The 26,435-nt window shown below is 36.5% G+C and overlaps 1 protein-coding gene across 3 annotated transcripts in view; it reads right to left on the reverse strand.

Annotated features, from left to right (window-relative positions):
- The window catches only part of Kctd3 (potassium channel tetramerization domain containing 3), a 37,622-nt gene that overhangs the window by 7,603 nt on the left and 3,584 nt on the right, over window positions 1–26,435 (reverse strand). The window contains exons 3-14 of one of the 3 annotated variants that reach the window (XM_090341197.1): window positions 25,913–25,958; window positions 24,252–24,325; window positions 20,248–20,306; window positions 19,909–19,989; window positions 19,648–19,788; window positions 18,734–18,824; window positions 15,099–15,289; window positions 7,643–7,758; window positions 5,038–5,202; window positions 3,899–3,986; window positions 3,680–3,796; window positions 1,504–1,674 (exon numbers count right to left, since the gene is read on the reverse strand). In XM_090341197.1, the coding sequence (XP_090197323.1) occupies window positions 1,504–1,674; window positions 3,680–3,796; window positions 3,899–3,986; window positions 5,038–5,202; window positions 7,643–7,758; window positions 15,099–15,289; window positions 18,734–18,824; window positions 19,648–19,788; window positions 19,909–19,989; window positions 20,248–20,306; window positions 24,252–24,325; window positions 25,913–25,958 (1,340 nt within the window). Of the gene's footprint in view, window positions 1–1,503; window positions 1,675–3,679; window positions 3,797–3,898; window positions 3,987–5,037; window positions 5,203–7,642; window positions 7,759–15,098; window positions 15,290–18,733; window positions 18,825–19,647; window positions 19,789–19,908; window positions 20,000–20,247; window positions 20,307–24,251; window positions 24,326–25,912; window positions 25,959–26,435 lie in introns of those variants that run through there. The other 2 variants (XM_090341198.1, XM_090341199.1) reach the window with 2 other exon arrangements.

Raw genomic sequence — 26,435 nt, forward strand, 5'->3', positions numbered from 1 at the left:
ATGCCAACTTTTTTGGTTTGAAAATAATTTCCTGATTTTACTATTAAATTTACTAAAATTCAGGAAAACAATTTAAATATTACTTCAATTGGGTAATTAAGATAATTTTATTAATATTAATTATTATATGAAGGTATAACTTCGGTATTAGAACAGACAGTTCAGAAAAAGGTGGATTACATTGTTGCTTATGTCCACCAGGTGGCATAATTGGAATTATATAAAATACTCCAGGATTTTGGATAAACTTGACATTTTTCTTGATGAACTTCACTGTTAAATTTTCAAATCTATAAGAAAACATTTGCATTATAAACCAAATTTATGTAGTAATCATTCTGTGGTATCCACATCCTACAATACATTATAGCCACCAAAATAATAGCAACCACTAAGCATTGTCACTTAAACATCACAAAGACCCTTTAAGACAACCTATCCTGTCACACGTTTGAAATGCCTCATTTTATACATTTATTCAGTATCTTTTACATGGCCAAAAGCTATGCTACAGTGGAGAACACAAGTTCCTGGAGCTGCAGAACTTAATACTTTAGAATAGGGAGATAGATAGATAATGAGCAAATAAATGCCAAGTGATGACCCTCTGTGAAGAAAACACATAAGATGCTATTAGAGAGCAATTGTTGGGCATATGTTTGACTACACAGGAATGGTAGCAAAGAAGACTTCATTGAGGATGGATGAAACTGGACTTCAGTGATACACAAGTTCCCTAGAAGGGAATCATTTATAATTTTAAAAAATAAATAAAATCAGGAGCATGGGCTAGAGCACGAGAAAGAGGGTGGGAAGTTAGGGAAAAAAACTGACAGGTAAATAGGAGCTAGAATACAGATAAGTAAAAAGGCAGGCCATGATAGAGATTATGGTGGTTCAAATCCAGCTCATACAGACAAATCCACCACATGTTAGAACTGGAGGGAAGCCAATAGCCATGACTGAAAAACCAGAAAAGAAAAGAAACCTTATACTCCTGAAATTTATGTATACTATAACCAGGCAAAATCAAAGAAATCTTGGAAAACAATCCTAGGACTTCTTTAGCTACTAAATCTTCCTACAATTTCTTTTAGTATTTAGTGGCATTTTCTTCCTAAAAATACTCTTGTCATTCTTTTCTTTTGTGGGTCAGGGCTTGAACTCAGCCAGGGCACAGTCCCTTTAACTCAAGGCTACCACCACCCTACCCCTGGGCCTGGGTGCTGTCCCTGAGCTCTTCAGCTCAAGGGTACCGTGCTACCCTTGAGCCAAGCCCTACTTCCCCTTAGAGGTTAATTGGAGATAAGAGTCTCAGGTCCTTTTGTGCCCAGGCTGGCTTTAAACCTTGATCCTCAGATCTCAGCCTCCTGAGTAGCTAGGATTACAGGCATAAGCCACAGCGCCAGGCTCTTCTTTCATTTTTTTAATGTGCAGGCATATAGAAAATAACAGAGCCAACTTCTACAGAGAATTTGTTCTCAATTGTAATTGTTACTTTACCAGACACAAGATGCTTCTCTGACAGCATGATCTTCGTAACAGGGCTTCGGTGAACTGTGAAAGTCTGAAAAAGCTGAGGACCTGACCCCACTGTCTCTGGGTGCTGTACAATCACGCGTACTGCTCCAGAGCTCGTACCATAGGCAATCTCGATCCAGTTACCACTGACACCTAGAGCCAAAGGTGAAAGGTGTTGTATTAGGTAATAGCAAAATTAAAGCTGTCCTTGAAAAACCTCCTGCTGATAAACGAAGTAGTGGGACTCAAGCACTTAGTAAAGAAACCCTAAAGCTTCCTAGCCATTGGAGGTCATGCTTTCCTTTAATATTTCCTAACCTTCATCTAAAAATAAAACTTTATCTAATACTACATGTTAGGTTCTATCATGGCAACAACACACTGCATTTGAACGAGTTTCCATGCCTACCTGTTCTTATCAACGGAGAAAAATCGGTACTCAATACACTGTTACAGAATTAGTAAATCTGCCATGCCAAGACTGCCACTGAAGTAATGAGTTATTCCTAACTTCTAGTCTTGAATAACAATACTTTTACTTCTGCTATACTGTCAAATCAAGTATTTTATATACTATTAACACTTTCAAAGCTCTGGAGTAAGACAGGATAGAGTAGTACATACATTTTATAATCCCAGGACTCAGATGAAGCAGGAGAATCTTGAGCTAGAGTCAGCCTGTGCTATGTAGAGAGACTATCTCATAAAAACCAAAACTAAGAGACACAAATTGCTTACATCATACTTGTCCCTCTTGCCTCACAGCAAGTCAGGATTACGCATGGCTTTTTAAACAAGTGCCCTTACCCCGACAAAAATTTAAAGGTAAGATGGAGCTTGGTCATTTACATTTAAAAAAAGAAAACTTCACAAATACGGAATATAACAGCTTTATCAGCCATTCTAATTCACCTGAAAACATCAAAGGAAAAAGAGTATGCCATAGGACATACAGCTAACCTGAAAGATGACTCAATTTTCTTTGTCCGTTATTTTGGTGATAACTCTGAGATCTGAACTCATAGCCTAATGCTTGCTAGGCAAACATTTTATTATCTATGGTACTCCCAGACCTTTTTGGCTACAGTTAAGTTTCCAGACAGTTCCTCATATTCTAAACTTGTACCAAAATACTCACCCCATGCTTCTTGATGTAGTGATATTACATTACACATGTGTATGCCTACCATATTAACTCAGATGCAATTTCCTTCTATTTTTTGTGTTAGCTTCTCAACACAATCTCTGCCTCTTGAGTAGGTGGGATTAGACTTGAACTACCATGCACAGATAGGAGGATTCCATCTTCATGACTTAAAAGGTTTCTTGTCATCACAAAGAAACGCTTTTGATTCCCAAACTTTTCTGCATTTTTGTTGTTGTTATTAACATATTAATGCTACAAGGGAGATTCATTGTGATGATTCCAAAATGCTTTCAGGTCTTATTACATTTGTATATGTGTATGTGTCACATAGAAGCACTGATGCTGAATTTGAAATCAGAGATTGTAGGCTGCCTCAGACTCATAGAAGGCATTCTATCACTTGAACCACACCCACAATCCAGACTTTTTGTTAATCCAATAAAGGAGTCTCCCCAATTTGTCTGCATCATTCAGATTCTTAGATCTCAGTCCCCTGTATAACTAGGTCTATAGGTGTAAGCAATTGGAACTTTCTAGAACTATACACTTAGTATTCAGTTTTAGGCTCACACACGCAATGCACGGGGCTGAATGACCAGCACTGAGCAAAAGCAAAAATTCTTGGGCAAATAAGCTTATTTTTCTATAGACTAATAATCTAAAACTTTGAGGGGGAGTAAATAAAAAATACAAACACGCCCCCCACACAAAAGCCCTCCTAATTTCAAAGAGAATGAGTTACTTTTAAAAGAAGATCAATGTACAGATTTTTATTTCATAATAACATAGATCAGAAGGAAAAATTTTAATTTCTCATCCAAAATTATGTTCATTTACTAGTCATTTTTCCCTTCAATGTATAGCAAAATACTTATTTTAGATTAATAGACCTGAAATCCTTAACACTAAAGTTCTCAAATGGATGGAATTAATTTTACCCAGTCAGATTACTAATGAATGAAAATACATTTCCACAGGCGTGTTGGGGACTTATGACCACCATGGACTCACTTGTCTTGGGTGTAAGGTAAACACTCAGAGCGGTAATTGCATCATTGGAAGGATCGTGGTAAAGTTCAGTCACGAGAAGATCGTTATCCTTCATCCGCAAAGGGAACTTCTGCATATCTAAAAATGAAAAAAAAAATTAAATAGATCATAAATAATACTTTCATTTAAAACTAACATCTTTTAGTAAGTATTTAAACAGGAACATTTTAAGTGTCTTACCTATGTAATATATTGATCCATTGTTACATCCCAACAGAAGAAATGACCCAGCAGTGTCATAACTAGTTATAGGAACAACATCCTGAACCTACGTAATGAGATTTTTATTAGATATTAGAAAGGAATCATAATTTATTTTCTGTTCAACGTCCTCAAAACCTGGTTTTGATAAAGATTATACTCAATTTTACAGGGCTCAACAATTCAACCTGTTTTAGTGTTGGTCACTGGTCTTGAACTCAGGGCCTGGGCACTATCCCTGAACAGTAGCTAGGGCTCAATGCTTTGTTCAAGGCTACTGCTCTATCACTTGAGCCACAGCATTATTTCTAGCCCTTTTTTTGTACTTAATTGGATATAAGAGCCTCATGGACTTTCTTACCTGAGCTGGTTTCAAACTGTGATCCTCAGATTTCGGTCTCCTGAGTAGCTAGGATTACAGGCATGAGCCACCAGTACCCAGCTAAACACTCATGCCCCAGGGAACTCAGAAAAACCATCACCATAGTTTCTTTTAAAGGACATGTTAACATGGTATTCCTACATTACTTCCTCTGCCTGCTCAAGATCAATAGATCATATGCTACTATCACTGGAAGGCCAAGTCTGACAAGACCTATTTCTCTCTTCCATCTCTTCTTTAAAAAATTTAAGAACTAATCAAGTCACATGGGCAAGAATTAGAAATAGTAAACAAATCACATAACAATGAAATTTGATCTCTGAAAACATTTCAATTTCTTTCAAAAGGTCCTATTTTCCATTTTCATTATCCATATGACTGTTTTATCTGTTTTCTAGAAAACAGGCAAAAAAAAGTCTAAGTATTTGGGATTTTTTTTTTCAGGTATTGAAACTAAAAAGAAAATCAATTATTTCAAACAAATTCATCTAGTTAGTGAAGTAATAACTGCCTAGACATGTGAATAGACAAAAAGAATGAGTTTACTACAAAAATCAGAAAGTAGCCAGCAAAGGGCAGAAGGGAGAAAGGAAGAGAGAGAGGGAGGGAGTAAAAGGGAGGGAGGAAGGATGCTAAGTGAAATTAACTGGATCTTCCTGATAGTTTAGGCCATGAGTGCCTATGTAACTACACAGATGACACTGAAACGAAATACTAATATCCAAGTTTTACATACAAGCTCAAAGAGAGATGTCCAATAATTTCTTTCCTTCACTTTTCTATCTGTTAGGATTCGGAGGGCATGGATTTTGAGCTCCTTTTCAGGAGAAATGATTCCTTTGGAAGATGTCCATACGTCCCCACTTACAAAAGGATTCCATCTGGTTTCTAGAACGGGAAACTAAATGATTTTCTCAAACTAGAATTCACATTATTTGTACTGTTAATATTAATATTTTGCTTTTAGTTACTCATGATAGGATTTTTTCTCTTTTCTACCACATTCCAAGAAATTAAACAGATGCCAATTTTTTATTCTTTATTGGATAGGCTTATTTTCTGACAGAAGTTCTATTTTTACCTCTGCACAAAGCCATGTCTACTCTTCCAAGACCCTACAACCTTTATCTTGACAGATGCCATATACTGTGTGTACAAATGAAATATTTAATATATGTATTGCATATATACATATAAACTGTTTTAATACATCCAGCCTTTCTGGATGCAGAAAGAGAAGCTTGAATCTGCCAATGAACTACCTTACTGCACATTCTAAATGATTATGCTTAAGACCGTGGTTGGTATATAATCAATGCTTAAAATTCCTTTCTAAGATTTCAGAAGCATTTCAGAATACCAATTCACTGTAAATTTTACATGTAAAGAGGGAGATAAATTAAAAAGGAAAAAGAAACTGAACAGTTCCTTCACTTTCCTATTTGGATATACTACCAAATTTCAGTATTTTATTTGAAATGTGAGAAACTGATATAAAAACAGAAATTTTGGTAGGACATAGTGGTGCATGCTTATAATCTCAGTCCCTTAGAAAGTGGACATTTAGGAAGACTGAGGTTCAGCCCAACCCCCCCCCCAAAAGGTAGCAAGACCCCAGCAAGTAAGCTAGGTATGAGAGACATACCTATAATCTTAGCTACTGAAGAAGTGTAGACAGGAAGATCCTGGTCGAAAGCTATCCCCAGACAAAAAAAAAACAATAACCTATCCCCAAAGTATCTGAAGTGAAAAAGCCTGAGATTATGGCTCAAGTAGTAGAGCACCTGCCTAAAAAATGCAGGACCATAGGGTCAAACCCCTGTATCACCACCAACAACAAAGAATTTAAAAAAAGTGCTTTATCTCACACTAACACTTGGAATCAAAGTTGATCACACACTGAGCAGAGCTTAAAGAACTACAAGGGATGCCCTGTGTGCTTTTTCTGTGTTATCTGTGGGAGGAACTATTGCCAAGGTACGGGGACCTATTTGGCTGGTGTCACAGCAGTGATTGGGAACCAGCCTCTGGTTAGAGTCGTCTGTTGTGATGTACAGATTCAGATCAAAGCTGTGATTGCATTTCATACCATCTCAGCAATGCACTGCAGAGAAATTCTGCTTGCTGGGTTATGAGGCTTATTTGCTGCATGAATGCTCAACCTTCCCAAGGTCTTTCTGAGATGTGTAACAAATCTCCCTTGTCAAATATGGTTTTTCCCTTCATGCATAAACCAAGCAAGAAGCTTGAACTAAAAACTTACAACTATGATCTCAAAGATATTAAAACTTTATTTATATGTCATTTCAAAAGGTAGCTTATAGATTTTTCTTTGCTTTTCCTTAAGTACCAACTCCAAACATAGATAATTTTCTTAGCTTCCTAAGCTAGTCTCATGTTTTCAGCAATTCTTTGTTTCTGGTTTGTTTGTTTTTGAGACACAGTCTCTCTCAGTAGTTCAGGGCTTACTCTTATCTTCAAGTCAGTTCAACAGATGATCTGAAAAAGCTCTATCACTAAAAACTGCTTTCTAGCTCTAAAAACCCTAAGTTAAACTTCTGATCATCACATTCTTCCTAATAATTCTTATTCCTTGAAAGACCAATCCTCTGGACTTCTAACTCCTGGGATCCCTACATCTATTTTTGCCTATTTGCATTTCCTTAATACCAATTTCAGATATAATTTCAATAACCTTAAGATGTCATAATTTCTCAACCCTTTGTTATATCACATACTTTTATTAAAACTGTAACTCTGAATCGAGTTGCTATTTTTTTCTTCTCTCACTCAACATCAATCTGACACCAATCCTTTCATTTCCAGAAATGTTTGTCAGATAAGATTCATCTTTGCATCTCTGCTATGTTATTAGTTGGTGCTCTCTGCTTCTTCCACTGGATTCCATCTCCAGCCTGCCTTTCACTTTAACAGGATTCCTCGTGTCCTTAGCTGTTTCCTCTTTTCTTCAAAATCAATTATTAGTAATCTGCTAGTCTTTATCTCCTTATTCATCAAGCACTTCAGAGTATTTAAATTAGCATCTTCTCAGAGCGGATCATACATTTTCAAACAGACCTCTGCTTCCACTCAAGAAATGAAGTTTGCCTAACTATCAGGCTCACAACATGCAATGGAGGATATCTCAAGGAAATTAAGAAGTGCCAAGCTGCTGCTGAAAAACACTCATTTTTCCAAAGTAACATAAAGTTCTTGAATAACAGTAAAATATCCATCAATAGACTCTACAGTGTAGACTCTAAAAGGGAAAACTAGATATACAGTTATTCTAAAGTTTCAGAATATTTTCACGGCTGCAGTATGCTTTAGTGAGAACTAACCTGCCAGTGCTGAGTGACAGCATTCCACACACCCACTTTCCCAGTATGACTCGTGGCTACCAACTGGTTGCCAATGAAGAAGAGTGCATCCACAGGAACACCAAGGCTAAACACCCCTTAAATGTAAAACAGAGAAGAAGGTGAGGATCAGTCACATGTCAATTAGAAATATCTCAAGAGGTGACTCACTTAAACCTATTTTCATTTCTACAAAATCTGTGCTAGACATTGGGGACCACAAGTAAGAACCTGGTGGTCTCTTAGTTCACAGAACTACGAAGCAGAGAATTTGTTTGAATTACACTGATACAATTAATGCCTTGATGTCTAAAGCAGTGGTTCTCAATCCTAGTTGATCATTAAAAATCACCTGTCATATTTATTTACTTATTTATTTAACATTCTTTTCTGCTAGTTTGAGGCTTGAACACAGACTTAGATGTTCATGCTCTTACTTGGCTTTTTTGCACAAGCCTGGTGCTTCACCACTTGAGGCACACCTCCACTTACCATCTGGAAAGGGTAAAGTAAATAAGCCAGGGGAGGAAAGAGAAGATGACAAAGGTAAAGGAAGATGTAAGGAGCAAGCCTCAAATATGAATATAACAGAGCCAAGTACTCCCAGACAAAGGATTCCAGGCTCAGCTTGGAGTGGCATCTAAAATCCCTACATAGTTGTCTGTCTTCAGCAGACTGGTGTGCAGGGAATCAAGAGAATGTGGATTGATATACTAGCTCTGAAAGTACTGTTATTTTTCACTGTGATTTGTAATAATATCACCTACAAAATACAATCCTAACTAAATGTCTCAATAATCATTTTCATCTTTAAAAAGTTATATGGGAGGTGGGGGAAGGAAAAGAGGGATAAAAACATGAGAAGGGGTATCACGGTTCAAGAACTAATGAACCATACCCATTACCTGACAAATGTAACTGTAACCCTTTTATACATTATCCCAACAGTAAAATACAACTTTAAAAAAAAGTTATAATCTATGTCTGGTATTTAAATATAACATTTTAGTTCCTGGGGATGTGTTTTAATGTCTTTTTAATCCTACAGTTATAGAGAATAAGCCATACCTATAAAATACTGGATTATGGCTAGTATGTTGGTGACTATATATTTCTTTTTTTTTTTTTTTTTTTTTGCCAGTCGTGGGGCTTGAACTCAGGGCCTGAGCACTGTTCTTGGACTTTTCTCAAGATTAGAGCTCTACCATTTGAGCCACAGCACCACTTCCAGCTTTTTTTTTTTTTTAATGTATATGGTATTGAGGAATCAAACCCTGGTCTTCATGCATGCTAGGCAAGCACGCTACCAATAGGCCAAACTCCTGGTCCCTGATGACATCATATTTCATTCTAGCATTCAGGAGGCTAAGTGAAGAAGACTGCATGTTTGAGGACTACCTTGGTTATGTAGTAAGTCCTATGAAAGCCTTGGCTATATAGTGAGACTCTCTCTTTAAAAATAAGTAAAAAATTGTTTTGTATAGGTTTTTACTCAATTATTAGACTGCTTATTTCAAAAAAGAAAAAACTTTAATTTCCTTTTTCAGGATTTTAAAGTTTTCATCAAAAAGGTCCTTTACATTCTTAGTTAAGCTAATTCCTAGGTACTTTATTTTCTTTGAGGCTATTGCAAAAGGAGTTGCTTTCCATTGTTGCCTCATTCCTCTCTCTGATGGCGTAGAGGAAGGCAGTTGATTTTTGAGGGTTAATTTTATACCCTGCTACCCTTCCAAAGTTTTGAATCAGCTCAAGGAGCTTGGGAGTAGAGTCTATAGGATTCTTTAAATACAGGATCATGTCATCTGCAAAGAGGGAAAGTTTTACTTCCTCTTTCCCTATTTGGATCCCCTTTATGCTTGCTTCTTGCCTTATTGCACTGGCTAGGAATTCTAAAACTATGTTAAAGAGGAGTGGAGAGAGTGGGCATCCTTGTCTCGTTCCTGATTTTAGAAGAAATGGCTTTAGCTTTTTTCCAATAAATATAATACTAGCTGTGGGTTTGTCATACACGGCCTTTATTATACTGAGGAATGTTCCATGGATTCCTAGTTTCTCCAGAGCTTTTAACATAAAGGGGTGTTGGATCTTGTCAAATGCCTTTTCTGCATCTATTGAGACAATCATGTGATTTTTGTCCCTGCTCCTGTTGATGTGTTGAATTATATTAATTGATTTGCGTATGTTGAACCAGCTTTGCCTCCCTGTGACGAAACCTGTTTGATCATAGTGTATAATTTTTTTTGATGAGATGTTGTAGATGGTTGGACAGTATTTTGTTGAGAAGTTTTGCATCCATGTTCATCAAAGAAATAGGTCTGAGGAAATGGAAAAACCTCCCATGCTCCTGGATTGGAAGAATCAATATCGTGAAAATGACAATCTTGCCAAGAGCTATCTACAAATTCAATGCAATACCCATCAATATTCCAATGTCATTCTTTAAAGAAATAGAAGAGGCAATCCAAAATTTCATATGGAATAATAAAAGACCCCGTATAGCAAAAACACTTTTAGCAGAACGAACAGGGCAGGAGGAATTTCAATACCAAACTTTAGACTCAATTACAGAGCTATAATTATCAAAACAGCTTGGTACTGGCACAAGAACAGGCCTGAAGACCAATGCAATAGAACTGAAGACCCAGATATTAAACCACAGACCTATGGCCACCTAATCTTTGAAAAGGGAGCCAAAAAAAATAGAATGGAAGAAAGATAGCCTCTTCAACAAGTGGTGCTGGCAGAACTGGTTAAGCACATGCAGAAAACTAAAGTTGGATCCTTCTTTGTCACCCTGTACTAGAATTAACTCCAAATGGATCAAAGACCTGGAGGAAAAACCCGACACTCTGAAAACTTTACAAGAAGGAATAGGAGATATACTAGACCTCCTTGGCACAGGTCGAAACTTTCTTAATAAGGACCAAGAATCACAACAAATCAGAGAAAGGCTGGATAAGTGAGACTGCATTAAACTGCAGAGCTTTTGTATGGCAAAGGACATAGCTAGTAAACTAATTAGGAAGCCTACAGAGTAGGAGAAGATCTTCACCAACCATACAACAGACAAGGGCCTCATATCTAAAATATATCAAGAGCTCAAAAAGTTGAATCAATCCAAAACTAATCTACAAAGTAACAACCATCCCATTAAAAGATGAGCCAAAGACTTAAAGAGAGTCTTCTCGAAGAAGAAACAAAAATGGCCTATAGACACATGAAGAAATGCTCAACATCTCTGGTCATAAAAGAAATGCAAATCAAAACAACTCTAAGATTCCATCTCACTCCACTTAGAATGGCCAGGATCAAGAAAACTAATAACAACAGATGCTGAAGAGGATGTGGCCAGAAGGGATCACTACTACACTGTTGGTGGGAGTGAAAACTCGTTCAACCACTATGGAAAGCAGTATTGCAGTTCCTCAAAAGACTAAACATAGAGCAACCCTATGACCCAGCAATTCCACTACTTGGCATATACCCAAGCATCCAGAAACAAGGACATACTAAATCCACCAGCACAACAATGTTCATTGCAGCACTATTTACCATAGCAAAGATATGGAACCTACCTAGATGTCCCTCAGTTGATGAGTGGATCAACAAGATGTGGTATTTGTACACAATGTAATTCTATGCTGCTGTCAGAAAGAATGACATTGCCCCATTTGTTAGGAAATGGAAAGACTTAGAAAAGATAATATTAAGTGAAGTAAGCCAGACTCAAAGGAACTTAGGCTCAATGGTTTCCCTCATTTGACATAATCAGTAGAAACCTTGGGATCTCCTAGCAGAGATCTGCAATAGAGCAAAACCTTGATACAAAAGGCCATATAGTAGGATGCTGAATGAAAGGATCTCTAGGATATAGAAACATAAGTCATATAATGAATGATTGTTGTTCTTAAGGTACTATGTTATCTCTCATCTCTTTTGCTGTCCCTTGGTTATCTCATATTGTTACGGTATCTCACTTTGTTACCTGATATATCTTTTATATTTGTATGTGGTTATCTGAAATTGGATAGGGAATGGGGGAAAACAAAATGAGGGGTGGGGGTGGAGGGGAGGGAAATGGGGACCAAGACATGTGAAAGGGTATCAATGTATGGGAATTAATGCACCTTCTATCTGGCAAATATCATGTAACCCTTCTATTAATTTGCCGGGGCCAACCGGCAGCAAACCAGGGTTCGCAGATTGGGGTTCCTGAAATAGGGGGCAAGGACTAGGAAGAAATAGAAGAGAGACAGACACACCGGGTCCGGGATCTCCGCAGTCCAGGTAAAGACTGCCCCATTTATTTTCCACTCCCCTTCTTCCCTTCTGGAGACCCAAGGAACTTCCAGGTGTTACATTCATATGGTAAATCTCAGGTCATTTAAACAGAATAAGGCCAGAAAACAATAAGACAATAAAGCCATTGTCTGATGCAAATCAAGGTACAGTTTGATTCCACTCTGGCTCCCAACATTAATTACAATAAAAAATATATGAAAAAAAAAAGAAAAAGCATCTGTGTGTCAACATAGATAATTTTGTTAGCATTTAGCTGTGGAAAGACCCATAAGGCTTTGAAGAACTCATAAGAAAAAAAAGAAAGTACAAGTGCTGTGTCCTTAACGTAAGACAGAAAAGATTGCTAGTTCCTCTTGAATCTTACAGCAATATATATTATGAATTCCTTCTCTGAGAACTATTCTGTATGCCAAACCAGTGGTAATAATAAGTACATTTTAAATTCTCAACTAGTATTGAATAGGCATTTAGCAGTAAGAAAGACAAAAGGGCATATACTAGGAATTTTTTCAGAAAAGGAAAAGCAGAAAAAAAAAAGTACTGCTGGAAAGATGAGATTTGAAGATCATGGTTCTAAGCTAGCCTGGGAGCAGGAAAGTTCATGAAACTCATTTCCTCCAATTACTCACCAGAAAACAGGAAGTAGGTAAAGTAGCTCCAAGTGGAAAAGCATTAGCCTCCAGCAAAAGAGCTCAGGGAGACTGCCCAGGTCCCTGAATTCAAGGACCATGGAGGCAAAAAAAGATACTGCTGGGAATATTTTCTACCCTCCCTATATTCACATGAACACCTCAACTCAGCCTGTCAACCAAAAAGACAAAACAAATTAAATACAACATACCAAAAGAGTTAAGTCATACGACCACAGATAGATAAGAAAAATATACTCTACTTCCAAGAAGAAAGAAATGATTATTTCACAGTATATACAATTTTAAGGATTCTTATATAATATTACCCGAATTATGAGGCCAAATATTTTTTTGAAATTCAAGGCTGAGGCATATATGAAAGGCAGAATCAAAACCAAAAAAATAATACTGATATTGTTCTGGAAAAGGATGGGCTCCTAGGCAATCAAGAGAGACTTTCTGAATCGTTTCATTAAATTCAAAGTATTGCTACTGCTTAGGCTCAAGAAGCCTCACCTCTAGCCACAGGAAAGACAGCAGTGTAAATAATGAGAAGTTCCTGTCTTAAGAAGCTTCTTAGTAAAATACTGTTCAAAGCAGCAATCCAGTAGATCTGTCTTATAAAATTATAACAAAGAGACTTTAGTCACCAGGAGATCTCCACTACGGACATACCAGCCCTAACAATTTTCTTTGGAAAATGATGTCAGGTTCTGAAGAACATTTGTAACAACAAACAGTTTCGTTACAGACCATGAACAAATTACTATTGTACCATCTCAAAACGATAGCTTTTGAAAACAAAGTAAAAATCCCCTTGATTCAATTCTAGGCAAAAAGAGCAATGCTGGTGGTATTACAATACCAGACTTCAAACTCTACTATAGAGCCATAATAACAAAAACCGGTTGGTATTGGCACAAAAACAGACCAGAAGATCAGTGGAACAGAATAGAAGACCCAGAAATAGAACCACATACCTATAGGCAACTTGTATTTGACAAAGGAGCCAAAGATACACAGTGGAACAAACACAGTCTATTCAATTATTGGTGCTGGCAAAACTGGGCAGCCAAATGCAGAAAACTAAAAATTGACCCTAGCCTTTTGCCATGCACAAGCATTAACTCAAAGTGGATCAAAGACCTCAACGTCAGACCAGAAACCATGAAACTGCTACAGGATAAAGTAGGAGAGACACTGGAACTCATAGGCACAGGCAAAAGATTCCTGAACAGAATCCCAGGGTCACAAGAGATTAGAGAGAGACTCGATAAATGGGACTACCTAAAAATAAAAAGTTTCTGTACAGATAAAAACATAGTCGCGAAAGTAGAGACAGCCAACCAACTGGGAAAAGATATTCACCAATACATCTGACAAATGCTTAATATCCAGTATCTACAGGGAACTCAAGAAACTAATCCCCCCCAAACCCAATAAACCATCCACTAAATGGGCAAGTGAACTAAAGAGAGACTTATCAGAAGAAGAGATTAAAATGGCAGAAAAGCATATGAGAAAATGTTCATCATCTATGGTCATAAAGGAAATGCAAATAAAAACAACCCTAAGATACTACCTTACCCCCAACAAGAATGGCCAAGATTTTGAACTCAGACAATGACAGTTGCTGGCGGGGTTGTGGAGAAAAAGGAACCCGACTACACTGCTGGTGGGAATGTAAACTAGTTCAGCTACTCCGGAAAGCAGTGTGGAGGTTCCTTAAAGAACTGAAAATAGACCTTCCATACGATCCCGCCATACCACTTCTGGGCATCTACCTTGAACATCATAACCCAAGATATGATAAGGACACCTGCTCAGCTATGTTCATCTCTGCACTATTCACAATAGGTTTTCCTTTCTGTATAATTGGCACTGCAGTATCATTTTTCCCTAATATACTTTATTGTTGTTTTAGAGATGATATATAAAACGAGATTACCTTTAGTCAGGTAATGTGATTTCTTTCCTTCATTCTCTCCCATTCCCTCTCTCCCATCTCACTGTCCTCAATGTGTACTATTATTTTAAAATTTTCAGTATTCAACTTTTTGTCTAAAGTTGTTACAGAGGATTTCTTCAGTGCCTATAAGAAAATGGTATCCAACTATTCCCTACTTCAAAAACAACAGCATCAGCAGCAACAAAAAATCTACACAAAATTTAGGCACTGAATAGTAGACAGCAGAGGATTTGACAGATGACAGAAATGCACTGTGTTTTCCTGGCTAAGGGCACTTTTTATCATCGCACAGAGAGGTAAGACCCAAGCAATCAGTAATATTTTCCCTGAATTCAGGAGGCAGAACACTGAGGCTAGAATCTATGGGTAAGGTGCAAAGAAGATTACTCCTCCTACTGACTGGACTGGACGCTAGAGAGAAAGTACGGCAATGCTAGCTAAGTGCAGGGAGTATCCATGTTTACAGTCAATGGCTCTCAAACTTCCACCTATCATATACAACACCAGTATATAACATAAACCAAAGTCTTCCTACCAATTTCACTTCCACTTCCACCATCTTGCACACTCCACAGAATAATGCTACTCTCGGAGGCAACAGCAACCATCTTGTCTTTGTCTCCATGAGGACCTCCAACCACTTTTGCATTCAAAGCCACTCGTTCAATTGTCCAATCCAGATATGGGCTTGTGAATACTTGTTGCCATCCTGAAGATTCTTTGATTCTGTTAAGAAATAATAGTCATAAATATTAGTTCTGCAAAAGAAGAATGCAGTGTCTCAAAATTAGCTAAAAATCACAGTTATATAACCATCTTTATATTAGTGAATATAAAGTTTTGATGTGTAAAGTTTATCTCTGATATATTTATGTACATAAGGCAGTTGGCTGCTTAAAAAGAAACTAGAATTCTTTTTTTCTCAAGAGTAATTTAAGTTACCCAAAATACCTTAAAAATTCAAAAGGTGACTATATCTTTCACATTCGTCCACAAAGTTATACTGTTATCTTCTATAGGTCTGGGTAGTGAACAAGAATCAAAATTTGAGAAGAAAATTTCTAATCTCTTTCTGGTATTAATCAATTTAAAGTTACTACTGCTAGCTGAAAGGCATGCACTGACCTCATTTCAATACTTAAAATTTATCATTGTCTAGTTGTTAGAAAGAGATCTTATTAAAGCCACAGAGCAATTAAATGAACCAAGAATTAGGCTTTGAAAATTGGTTTTCAAAGCCCAAATGTAAAACTGTATGGACTACCTGTTCCCTAGATATAAAATCAAATGCTTGCTTGCTTGCTTTCTTTTTTTTTTTTTTTTTTTTTTTGAACTCAAGGCCTGAGAATGTCCTTGGACTTTCTCAAGGCTAGAGCTCTACCACTTGAGTTTCAGCACCACTTCCAGCTTTTTTCTATGTATGTGGTACCAAGGAATCGAACCCAGGTCTTTGTGCAAGGCAAGCTCTCTACCAAACCCAGCCAAACTCCCGGTCCTCGAATGTATTCTTTAAGTTCCCTAATAAATATACCTCTTCATTCCTAATAACTATTATGGTCCATCTGACTATGTCTTTGTAACCGAACCTGCATTCTATGTGACAACACATCAAGTTTTCATAAATTTACAACCTTGTTACAAAATCACAATGGTGAATTAACTATTAAAAACTTCTAAAGTTGCTCTAAATAAATGATATAATTGTAATTTTTCTGTGTCCTTGGCTAAAGAGAATTAAGAAAAAGAGGAATCAATAAAATGGTGTCCTTACATACTATTTGACATATTTTGCAAAAATCAAACTTAACAGGGCCCGAGGATGTAGTTCAGTCATAGATCATGTGTTTATTAGCATGCATAATGACCTAGAATCTATCTTTAGCCCCCCAAAACAGAACATCACCCAATGTCTTATTCATAAAGGACCTAAACAACAACACTTCTGCTCATTTTAAGTATGTATGCTAAAGTGCACTGTAATCCATTACAAAAAAAAAATCAGCATCCTTATTTGAAGAATTGATGGTTTCTAACCTAATGCTTCAAAGCATAAGGAAAAAGTATTCTTACTAACCATTTTAAAGTTGGTAATTACCCCCTTTCAGCCACTAGAGGGAATCATACCTCACAATAAACATGGAAATAATTACAAACTAAAACTTGACAAACATTAGGAAATGTGGAAATGTGGATGCTTCTAAGAGACTGAGCATACAGGACAGCACTTCAAGAAACAATAACATGATTCTTTGTGACGTGGACATACGCTAAGCTCCTAACAGAGTTCAATGAAGAGATGCTGAATTGATTTCATGAGGTAAATGACATGATGTTGTGATCCTCAATTTAGGAATATAAGTAATAATAAAAGTCCTTGGAAAACTTTTATCACCAATTAACTACTCAAAAAAATTAGAAGTATCATTGTGGCTCAAAGTGGTAGAGTGGTAGCCTTGAGCAAAAATGCACAGAGACAGCACTCAGGCTACAAGTTCAAGCCCACAACCAACAACAACAAAAAAAGCCTGGGGGTGTACCTCAAGTCGTAGATGAACAAAAAGGCTCAGTAAGAACATGAAGCTTTGAATTCAAGTTCCAGGACCAGCACAAAAAGAGAAAAGTCTAATAACATAGAAACTTAATTTCTGAGAATACACTGGTCAGCACCCACAGTACGGTTTTGTTTTGTTTTTTAAGGAATTTCATGCAGAAATTTGAGGTTAAAAAAAGCCTGCTGAAGGCTACACAGAAAATATAATAAATTTATTTTGCAGTTACTTTCATTGTTGTTGTGGAGAAATATACCATTCTTAAGGGAATATTATGTCCTCACCTCTTTTCCTCTTCACATCAGTTGGGAATTCTACTGTAACATCATACAGAGGAATACACGAAATCTTGGTCAAAAAAACTCAAGCCTGGTGCTGGTGGCTATAATCAGTAATCCTAACTACTCAGGAGGTCGAGATCTGAGGATTGCAGTTTGAATCCAGCCCAAGCAGGATTCAAACTTATTTCTAATTAATTACCAAAAAGCTGAAAGTGGTGTTGTGGCTCAAGTGGCAGCCGTACTAGCCTTGAGGAAAAGCAACTCAGGGAGAGTGCCTAGGCCCTGAGTTCAAGCCTCAACACTGACGGCAAAAATAAATAAATAAATAAAATTCAAAGAATGGAAAAATAACAGCCTCACTTATTTTTGTCACTCACTGTGAGAAGTTCAAGTGTCTCCCTCAAGCACAGATATGCAGTAACTGGATAAATTATGCTACTATACTTATGTAACTAATTGTAATCCTTTAAGTCCCTCACTGATTACAAAAAAATATGACCATAATATTATACAACAACAATAATAATCAAAGTCTACATTTTTTTAATTCTGGCTCAAAACTAGTAAGTTCAAAGTGAGATTCTGAAAAAATTTTGTTTACTTCATATAAAAGTCATCTACAACATAATCATCAAAAATTTCATTTCTACAATATATACTAAATAAACTTATAGGACAATCAAAATAAAAAATTGATATCTAATAATACTGTAACAAAGATATAAACCCCAACTAACTGACGTAAATTACCTTTCATAAACAGATTTTCAAATACATCAAGGATTCTCTAAACTCTATCTATATTTAGGAGACTTTTGTAATGTTTTTAACATACAATGGTTATTTTTTTCAGAACCCAAAAAGATTTTTTATACTTTTTTGGCAAGTAAATGAAATGTTCTAATAATCTAGGGTAGTGAACCACTTCTGTGCTTCTATACTATTCTCTATGCCCAACATTCCTTGCTGCATTCAGTGATCTGAAAAGTCTAACCTTTCCTTTAAACCAAAGATTATCACTAGCTATACTACTCTTCATATTCTTTTAGTCCCAGGGAATACAAAAACAAGTAAAAGTACACTATTATAAGAAATTTATATATTAAACATCTTACACCCACTTTGCCCACAACTTTACTGCCTTACTATCTTACTCTCACTCCCAACAAGGAGGCAGTCACACACTCTTCCCTACTACAGAGCATAAACAATTGACATTGTAGAAAGGATGCTTTCATATATTAATAATCCTATCTAATTTCATTTAATATCAAGATAAATGAATGTTAAGAATAATAATACAAAATAGGGAATAAACTATTACTTATCACACACGGCACCTGTAACACACAGCAAAATGTGCATATGCGGCGACAATCCAGTTGTGATGGCCAGCTACAATCAGCACCTTTCGTGGATCCACAGGAAATCCTGTTAAGTTTAGAGAAAGAATATTTTACTTTATAAAACAGGGTTGACCTGCATGTGGTGGCTCACTCTATAATCCTAGCTACTCAGGAGGCTGAGATCTGAGGATCAAGGTTTAAAGCCAGCCTGGGCAGAAAAGGACCTGAGACTCTTATCTCCAATTAACTTCTAGAAAATGGGAAGTGGGGCTTGGCTCATGGGTGAGGCAGTAGCTTTGAGCTAAAGAGCTCAGGGACAACGCCCAGGTCCAGGGCAAGGGTGGCAGCCTTGAGCTGAAGAGCTCAGGGACAGAGTCCAGGCCCAGTTCAAGCCCCCAACCCCTCCCCCCACACACAAAAAAACCAACAACAAAAAACAGGGTTGACAAATTGTGGCCCACTAGCCAATTTCAGTTTTCTTTTTGTTTGAACAGTCATGCTCATTTGTTTAACTACTATCCATCCACTAGCACTCTACTATGACATATGTGAATAGTTCCAACTGAGATTATATGGCCTACAAACACTAAAATTTAAATTCAATCTCTGCCTCTCAACAAAAATGTGCAATCTTTGTTCTACAGATGCAGAAAATCACATAATGCTAAATAAAAATCACATGCTCATTCAGCTTTCTAAAATATGAAGGTTCAAAACAGACATTAAGGGGTTGGGATCACAGCTAGTCAGGAGCAGAGGTAGAGTGCATACATGTCTAGCATGTGAGAGATCCTGAGTTCAACTCACAGCACTACCCAAAAAACAAAAAAGGATAAGGCAAACTTACGATATTTGAAAGAAAAAAAATATAGCATGTTCCTGAGAAATACTGTTTCCTTCTTGCTTACCCAGTCTAACAGCCTCTTCTCCAGTTCCAGAGACAACAGGTTGTTCACCATTTCCGCGGGCTTCCCCTTCTGCAGAATTCAGCCCATTCCTACAATCAGCAGAGGATCTGGCTGTATGGTTTATTTTACGACTAGGAATACCTAAAAAGAAGAAGAGAAAAATTTATTTCTAACCTTTCAAAAATCAAAAACAAGGAAGACTCTCCCTTTGAATGATAAAAAGAATTTCTTAAAAGATTGAATAAATTAAAGCCAAAGTACCTGGTGGGGGCAAGTAACCATGAAAAAGGACACTGCCACAAGACGAGCGCTCCAGTTCCTCACAAAGAAGAAGCCTTCTTACTAGAAACATTTCAAAGCAAACTTGTCAAGAGTACATGCAAACAGAAAAATACTGCTCCATTTTTATTTTCTCTAGTTAAAAAGGATAAGAAAAAAAAAGGTCAAGTTGATAGTGTCTTTTTACCATGAAAATCCATAGAAATTAAGTTCTGAACTCTTCTAACAAAAATCAGAACCTGATAGAAATCACTTTTCATTTGAGTAAAGTTACTGCACAGTCAAATAATAAACATAAACTACTGAGACTACAACACGTACCTAGAGGGGTGATTCCATAAAATTCTGCTTCATGTCTGAGAACATTAATACTCACTCCCCTACAAAGAAACAAATGCACATTATCATTTGAAGCAAAAAGAAAAAAATATTAAATCATGTGGCCAAGGCTATAAAACCTAAAAACTTACTTTCCTCTTCATATCTATTTTCTAATACCCTTAATTATAAAGTCTTTAAAAAAAACTGCATGTAAAGATACCATTTTTTTAAAAATAAAAACCTTTCTTTTACTTACCGGAAAACCATTCATAGACAGACGTCTTAGCTAATATAGGTAAATAACCAAGAAGAATCTGACAAGACAAACAGTAGAGTGGGCACCATTCTTTTATGGAATTGCTTTTAGTTTCTTTTTTTGCATAATTATTTCTGTATGTATTTAATGGCATATTTATGCTGGAATCTCCCTAAAAGCCTGGTCTTCTTCTGACCTATGTGTTTTATTCCTTCAATAATGTCTAATATAGTACTTATACAACCATGTAATATGATGTGTGGTCAATGAAGAAAATGGAAAAACTGTTTTCTTTGAAAAAAAAACTAGCTTTAGCAAGAACTATCTCCAATCAGATGAAAATGATGCTATTATATACTTACATCATTGATATGAAAAAGGAAAAAGTATAAAGTATTAATGATTAATTATGGTTTTCAGTTATAATATGCCCTTAAGATTATAAATAATTCCTGGCCTTAATAAATAGATGTAATTGTGTTATTAAACTGTTCTTATTTGTGAACTGACTGTGACTAGTTTAATATAAAAATGCTTAAAATATCATGATTACACTTCAAAACCATTTATGTTAAAAGAATACAGTACTGTTCAATTACAAGCAAGGTGGCTTGGAACATAGATTATGGTTCTTGAAGAAGTCCCTTCTCCTAGGGAGGACAAATAAATAGCAATACCAAAGTTTTTATGCAAAGATCAGAATTAGAACACAGTTACTTGTTTTTAGTTTGCTTTTTAAAATTTGTATTTTCCCATCTTTGTAGAAGAAACTATTCAGAAAATTTAAATTTGCTAGGCATTTTCTGTATATGTAGCAGTACTGGGGTTTGAACTCAAGTGTCTGAGAGCTGTCCGAGAGCCTTTTGTTGTTGTTGTTGGTCGTGGGGCTTGAACTCTAGGCCTTGGCACTGTCCCTGAGCCCTTCAGCTCAAGGCTACTGCCCTACCCCTGGGCGAGGGCGTTAGCCCTGAGCTCTTGAGCTCAAGGCTATTGCACTACCATTTGAGCCACAGCACCACTTCTGGTTTTGCTGGTGATTATTTGGAGATAAGAATCTCACAACTTACAAGTTTTGTGCTGGGCTAGCTACAAACTGTGATCCTCAGCCTCCTGAGCAGCTAGGATTACAGGTATAAGCCACCAGCAGCAGACAAGGGTAGCATTTTATCATATGAGCCACTACTTACTTCCAGCTTTTGACTGGTTAACTGGAGGCAAAATTCGCATGGACCTACTTGCCTAGGCCTAGCTTTGAACTAGGTACCTCAGATCTCAGTCTGCTGAGCAGTTAGGATTACAGGCATGAGCCATTACTGCCTAGCTGAATTTGGCAGGCTTTTTAATTTTTTTTTTAAAAAGGCAGTAATGTATAAGAAAAGCAGTCAATAAACGCAGATATTAAAACAATTCTGTCTTTCATGGTTGACAAAATAGTGTTTTAGATAAAAAGACACTGACTTCTCTAATCAAATGATACGGGTAAAATTAACCTTAACTCATGAAGTAATTCGTAACATATTTATTTCCCACCTCCAAACAAGTCCAAGCCACAATACAGCTCCTCCTCAAAAAAAAAAAGAAAAAAGCCACACATTCTTTTATACATTTAATAAACATTTATTTTGCATGTACTATATGCACACAAGGAAAATAGCAGGGAATAAATCAAACCAACAGTCTCTGTTGGACGTAGCTAGTTTTTTGTTTTTTGGTTTTTTTTTAATGAATATAAGCCAAAGAGGCAGCTAAAATTATCACGTAGGTCTCTACAAGTTCTATCTCAGAAAAATACTAGCATGCCTTAAGAACAATAAAACCCAAATTAAAGCTTCCTAAAAAGAACAAATTGTTGACACATTCACTTAGCCACAAATACATACACACACACACACACACACACACACACACCCCACCAAGTGAACCCCTACTATACATCAAACATAGTTCTGGGTTCTGGGAATATACGCTAGTAGCTGCCCTTAATTGAACATAAAGTCTGGTTAAGACATGCTATTGAAAAAAGAAGCATGCATGGCCAAGTGCAATGATAGGACAGGGCAACGAACACTCCAGGAAGCAGGTTAAAGACCAGGAGGAGGCCAAATGTTGTAACAGAATTTTAAGCTTAGACCAGACTATAAACAACCTAGACAAAATCCGAAATCTTAACTCCCATACAACATAACAAATAAGGGTTTTAAACAGAGTAGCAATCTGATCCCATACATATTTTCAGAGGACAATATTAGTTGCAATATAGAAAATAAAATGAAGGAATACAAGGGAAACTGCTTAAGAATCTATTGGAGGATTCTAACAAAACAGGTGATGGTGGCCTCTACCCACTGGAAGTTTAATTAAGGACATTTTTAATCAAAACAAGTTTGGCAAATACTACATGCTCTCATTTGTGAAATAAAAAGAGAAGTTGATCCCTTAAAGTGCAAAGTAGAATAAGGGTTATTAATTACAGGCTAGGAAGAAGGTAAAGAGAGAGAGAGGGAATACAGTGAACAAGTAATGATAGATAACTAGGGAAAACAGCTAATGTCACACAGCACAATAGAGCAACTACAGTCTATAATCCATTATACACTTCTCTTCAGAAAAGTTTAAAGGTTCCAAGCCCATAATGATAATATTGGATGAAGGTGTGAAAAAGGAAGAAGTAATAATTCTGACGTTTAAACAGTTTAGACATTCAAAATAATTCTGGAGTCATAGTTGGTAAGAGTATCAACCAGGAACAAAAAAGCCTAAGTGAAGCACGGACAGACAGATGGATAGACAAACAAAAGGAAGAAAAAAATTTTTTAAAATGCTGAGGAAACAGAAATGCTAACTGTTCTCATTTGATTATTACACACACATTGTGTACATGAATCTAATTATAAAAGTGAAAAGGCACAGGTATTATATCAATTAAAAATAAGTCCCAGAGCTGGGTGCAATGGCTCAGGACTGTAATCTTAGCTACTCAGGAAGCTGATCTGAGGATAGTAGTTCAAAGTCAGTCAGGGCACTAAAAACCTTGAGACTCTTATCACCAATTAACCACTAGAAAACTGGAGGTGGCTCTGTGGCTCAAGGAATAAGGCAGTAGCCTTGAATTGAAGAGCTCAAGGACAATGCCCTGGCCCAAGGGTAGGACAGTAGCCTTGAGGTGAAGAGCTCAGGGAGAGCACCCAGACCCAGAGGGCAAGCCCCACAACGGACCGACACACACACAGTCTCCAGCCAGGAATTTGGCCTATTGGTTGAGTGCCTGCCTATAATTCACAAAGACAATACATAGAAAAAGCCAGAAGTGTTGCTATAGCTCAAGTGGTAGAGCCCTAACCTTGAGAAAGCCTAAAGACAGTGCTCAGGCACTGACCCTGAGCCTATATATATAATATATATATATTTCTATAATATATATATATATTTTTTTTTTAAAGTCTCAGAACAGGGTTGGGAGTTTGGCCTAGTAGTAGAGTGCTTGCCTAGCATACACGAAGACCCGATTTCAATTCCTCAGTACCACATACACAGAAAAAAAGCCAGAAGTGGTGCTGTGGCTCAAGTGGTAGAGCTCTAGCCTTGAGAAAATCCAAAGACAGTGCTCAGACCCTGAGCCCAAGCCCAGGACTGGCCAAAAAAAAAAAAAAAAAAAATTAAAGTCTCAGGACAAGTTCTTTATTCATAAAGATACTCAAAATACTTAGGTATCAGTAGGGATATACTGTAAAAAGGGTAAATTTCTTACCTTAAGTCTAGTTCTTTTGTCCGAAGAAAATTTAAAATGGGTGCAAATGCTGCTGGATCTCTATCAATAAATATCTACAAATAAAATTTTATTTTAAGATTAAAAAAATTAATGTTTGCCTTCATTATCTGAAATACTAAGAACTAAGATTGAGTTCTTTAAATATGCAACATCCCTGATTCCATTCTTAAAATGTTTCTAAATCATAATGTAGTTGTAACTGTACAATTTAACAGTGTCCATTTTCTTATTTCTACTTCCTGGCATTTATGAGGAAAGACACATGAGCAACAAATTTATCTGAAATTTTAGAATTCAAGAAGTCATTTGAAAACATTATGAATAGTATCTTACATTTCAGAATCTAATTGTTGATGACTGTGACTGACACATAACTGTGACATACATTCATTAAAACAACAGTGACTCGAGTAATGAAAAGTATTTCACGCTGCTATCAAAACTGTTGGAGTATTACTCACATAGCACTTTTACATTTATAGTTTACTAGCTCAGTTTACTCAAGGATTGGAAAAGGATGATGATTAAAAAATATTATTTAAACTAACAAGTACACAACCACGGCATATACAGGGGAAAGTCAAATCTTTAAAGTGGAAAATATATAGCTGATAGCATTTGGGGGGAGGGGAGTCAGTTGTGAGGCCTGAACTAGAGTAGAAGCTTGGATGCTCCTCCTGAGCTCTTCAGCTCTACCACTTGAGCCACAATATTATTTCCCATTCTCTAGTAGTTAATTGTGGCGATGAGAGTCTCAAGGACTTTTGTGCATGGGTTGGCTTTGAACTGTGATACTCAATCTCAGCCTCCTGAGTAGCTAGGATTATAGGCGTGCGCTGATAGTATTTTAAGGCAATGTGTACTAACAATAATTTGAGTCTAACCCTATACCTGAAAAAACATTTAATGCTTCTCTAAATCAATTAGGTAGAGAAGAATAGCTAATAATAAAACTTTTTATACAATGATCAACTGTATATTTATAATTAGTGAAACTCTTGCTTCTGTCACAGATTTGTGGAGACCTTATTACTGATGGGGATGTTTTATAATACCATGCAGATGTCTGCTTTATTACCTTATTTCATCTTTAAAATCCCACAGCAAATAAACCTGACTGCCTTGCTGTCTCCAAAGACTTCATGAGTAACTGAGATGCTACCCTTATGTTGTTGTATATTCAGCAACTATTTTAACATGCATGAACTATTTTTTGATTGAAATTTTTGAGGCCTATACTTTCCTCCCTGTACCAGTACATACAAGTTCATAAGGTTATTCCTCAAAATAAAGTCTTAAGAAGTTGGACTTTACAAATCTGATGTCAAAACATTTTCTTATTTCTACTTATCTGTTCACTGTATTAAAGTTTGAATTATTCAATTATTTCTACTACTGCCAACATAACATCATATCCTACCATTTCTTTAATCATGAATACCAAAAATTGTTACATATAACAGTTCGTATTTAGGAATCTCTTTCCTGTATAGATACATTAAACACAGTGTGTATATTATATGTATACAACTTTCATTCAGTGGTTATTAAAATGCCAGTTTCCCTACATTCTTAGTAACTACATACTAAGGATTAAAAATTAATTATACTGGAAATAAATATCAACATTATATACTCACAGCACCAGTTTCATCTCGTAGTGTTGAAATCCTTCCACTCAGCAAACTGTAAGCCATTAAAATAGTATTGAAACAAAAGCCATATAACGAATGATTGTTGTCCTTAATGTACTATGTTGTCTCTCATCTCCTTTGCTGTCTCTTGGTTATCTCATATTGTTACAGTATCTCACTGTGTTATCTGATATACTGAATTTATTTGTATTTGCTTATTTGAAATTTGATAGGGAAGGGGGGAAAACCAAAACGGGTGGGGGGGTGGGAGGGAGGGTAATGGGTACCAAGACATGTGAGAGGGTATCAATATATGTGAATTAATGCACCTTCTATCTGGCACATATAATGTAACCCTTTTATTAATTACAATACATTTTAAAAAAATAGAGTTAGTTTCTGAAGTGTAAACATGAATACAGTCTTTACCAGATGTCAAAGACCAATACAACTTGAAGTATGTCTACTCTAGCCAGGCCTACTTTACACATTAACATTTAGAAACCAAGTATCGTGGTGTACATCTGAA

Source organism: Megascapheus bottae, chromosome 10, assembly GCF_031878675.1.
Source record: "Megascapheus bottae isolate mThoBot1 chromosome 10, mThoBot2.hap1, whole genome shotgun sequence".
Lineage (NCBI taxonomy): Eukaryota > Metazoa > Chordata > Mammalia > Rodentia > Geomyidae > Megascapheus > Megascapheus bottae.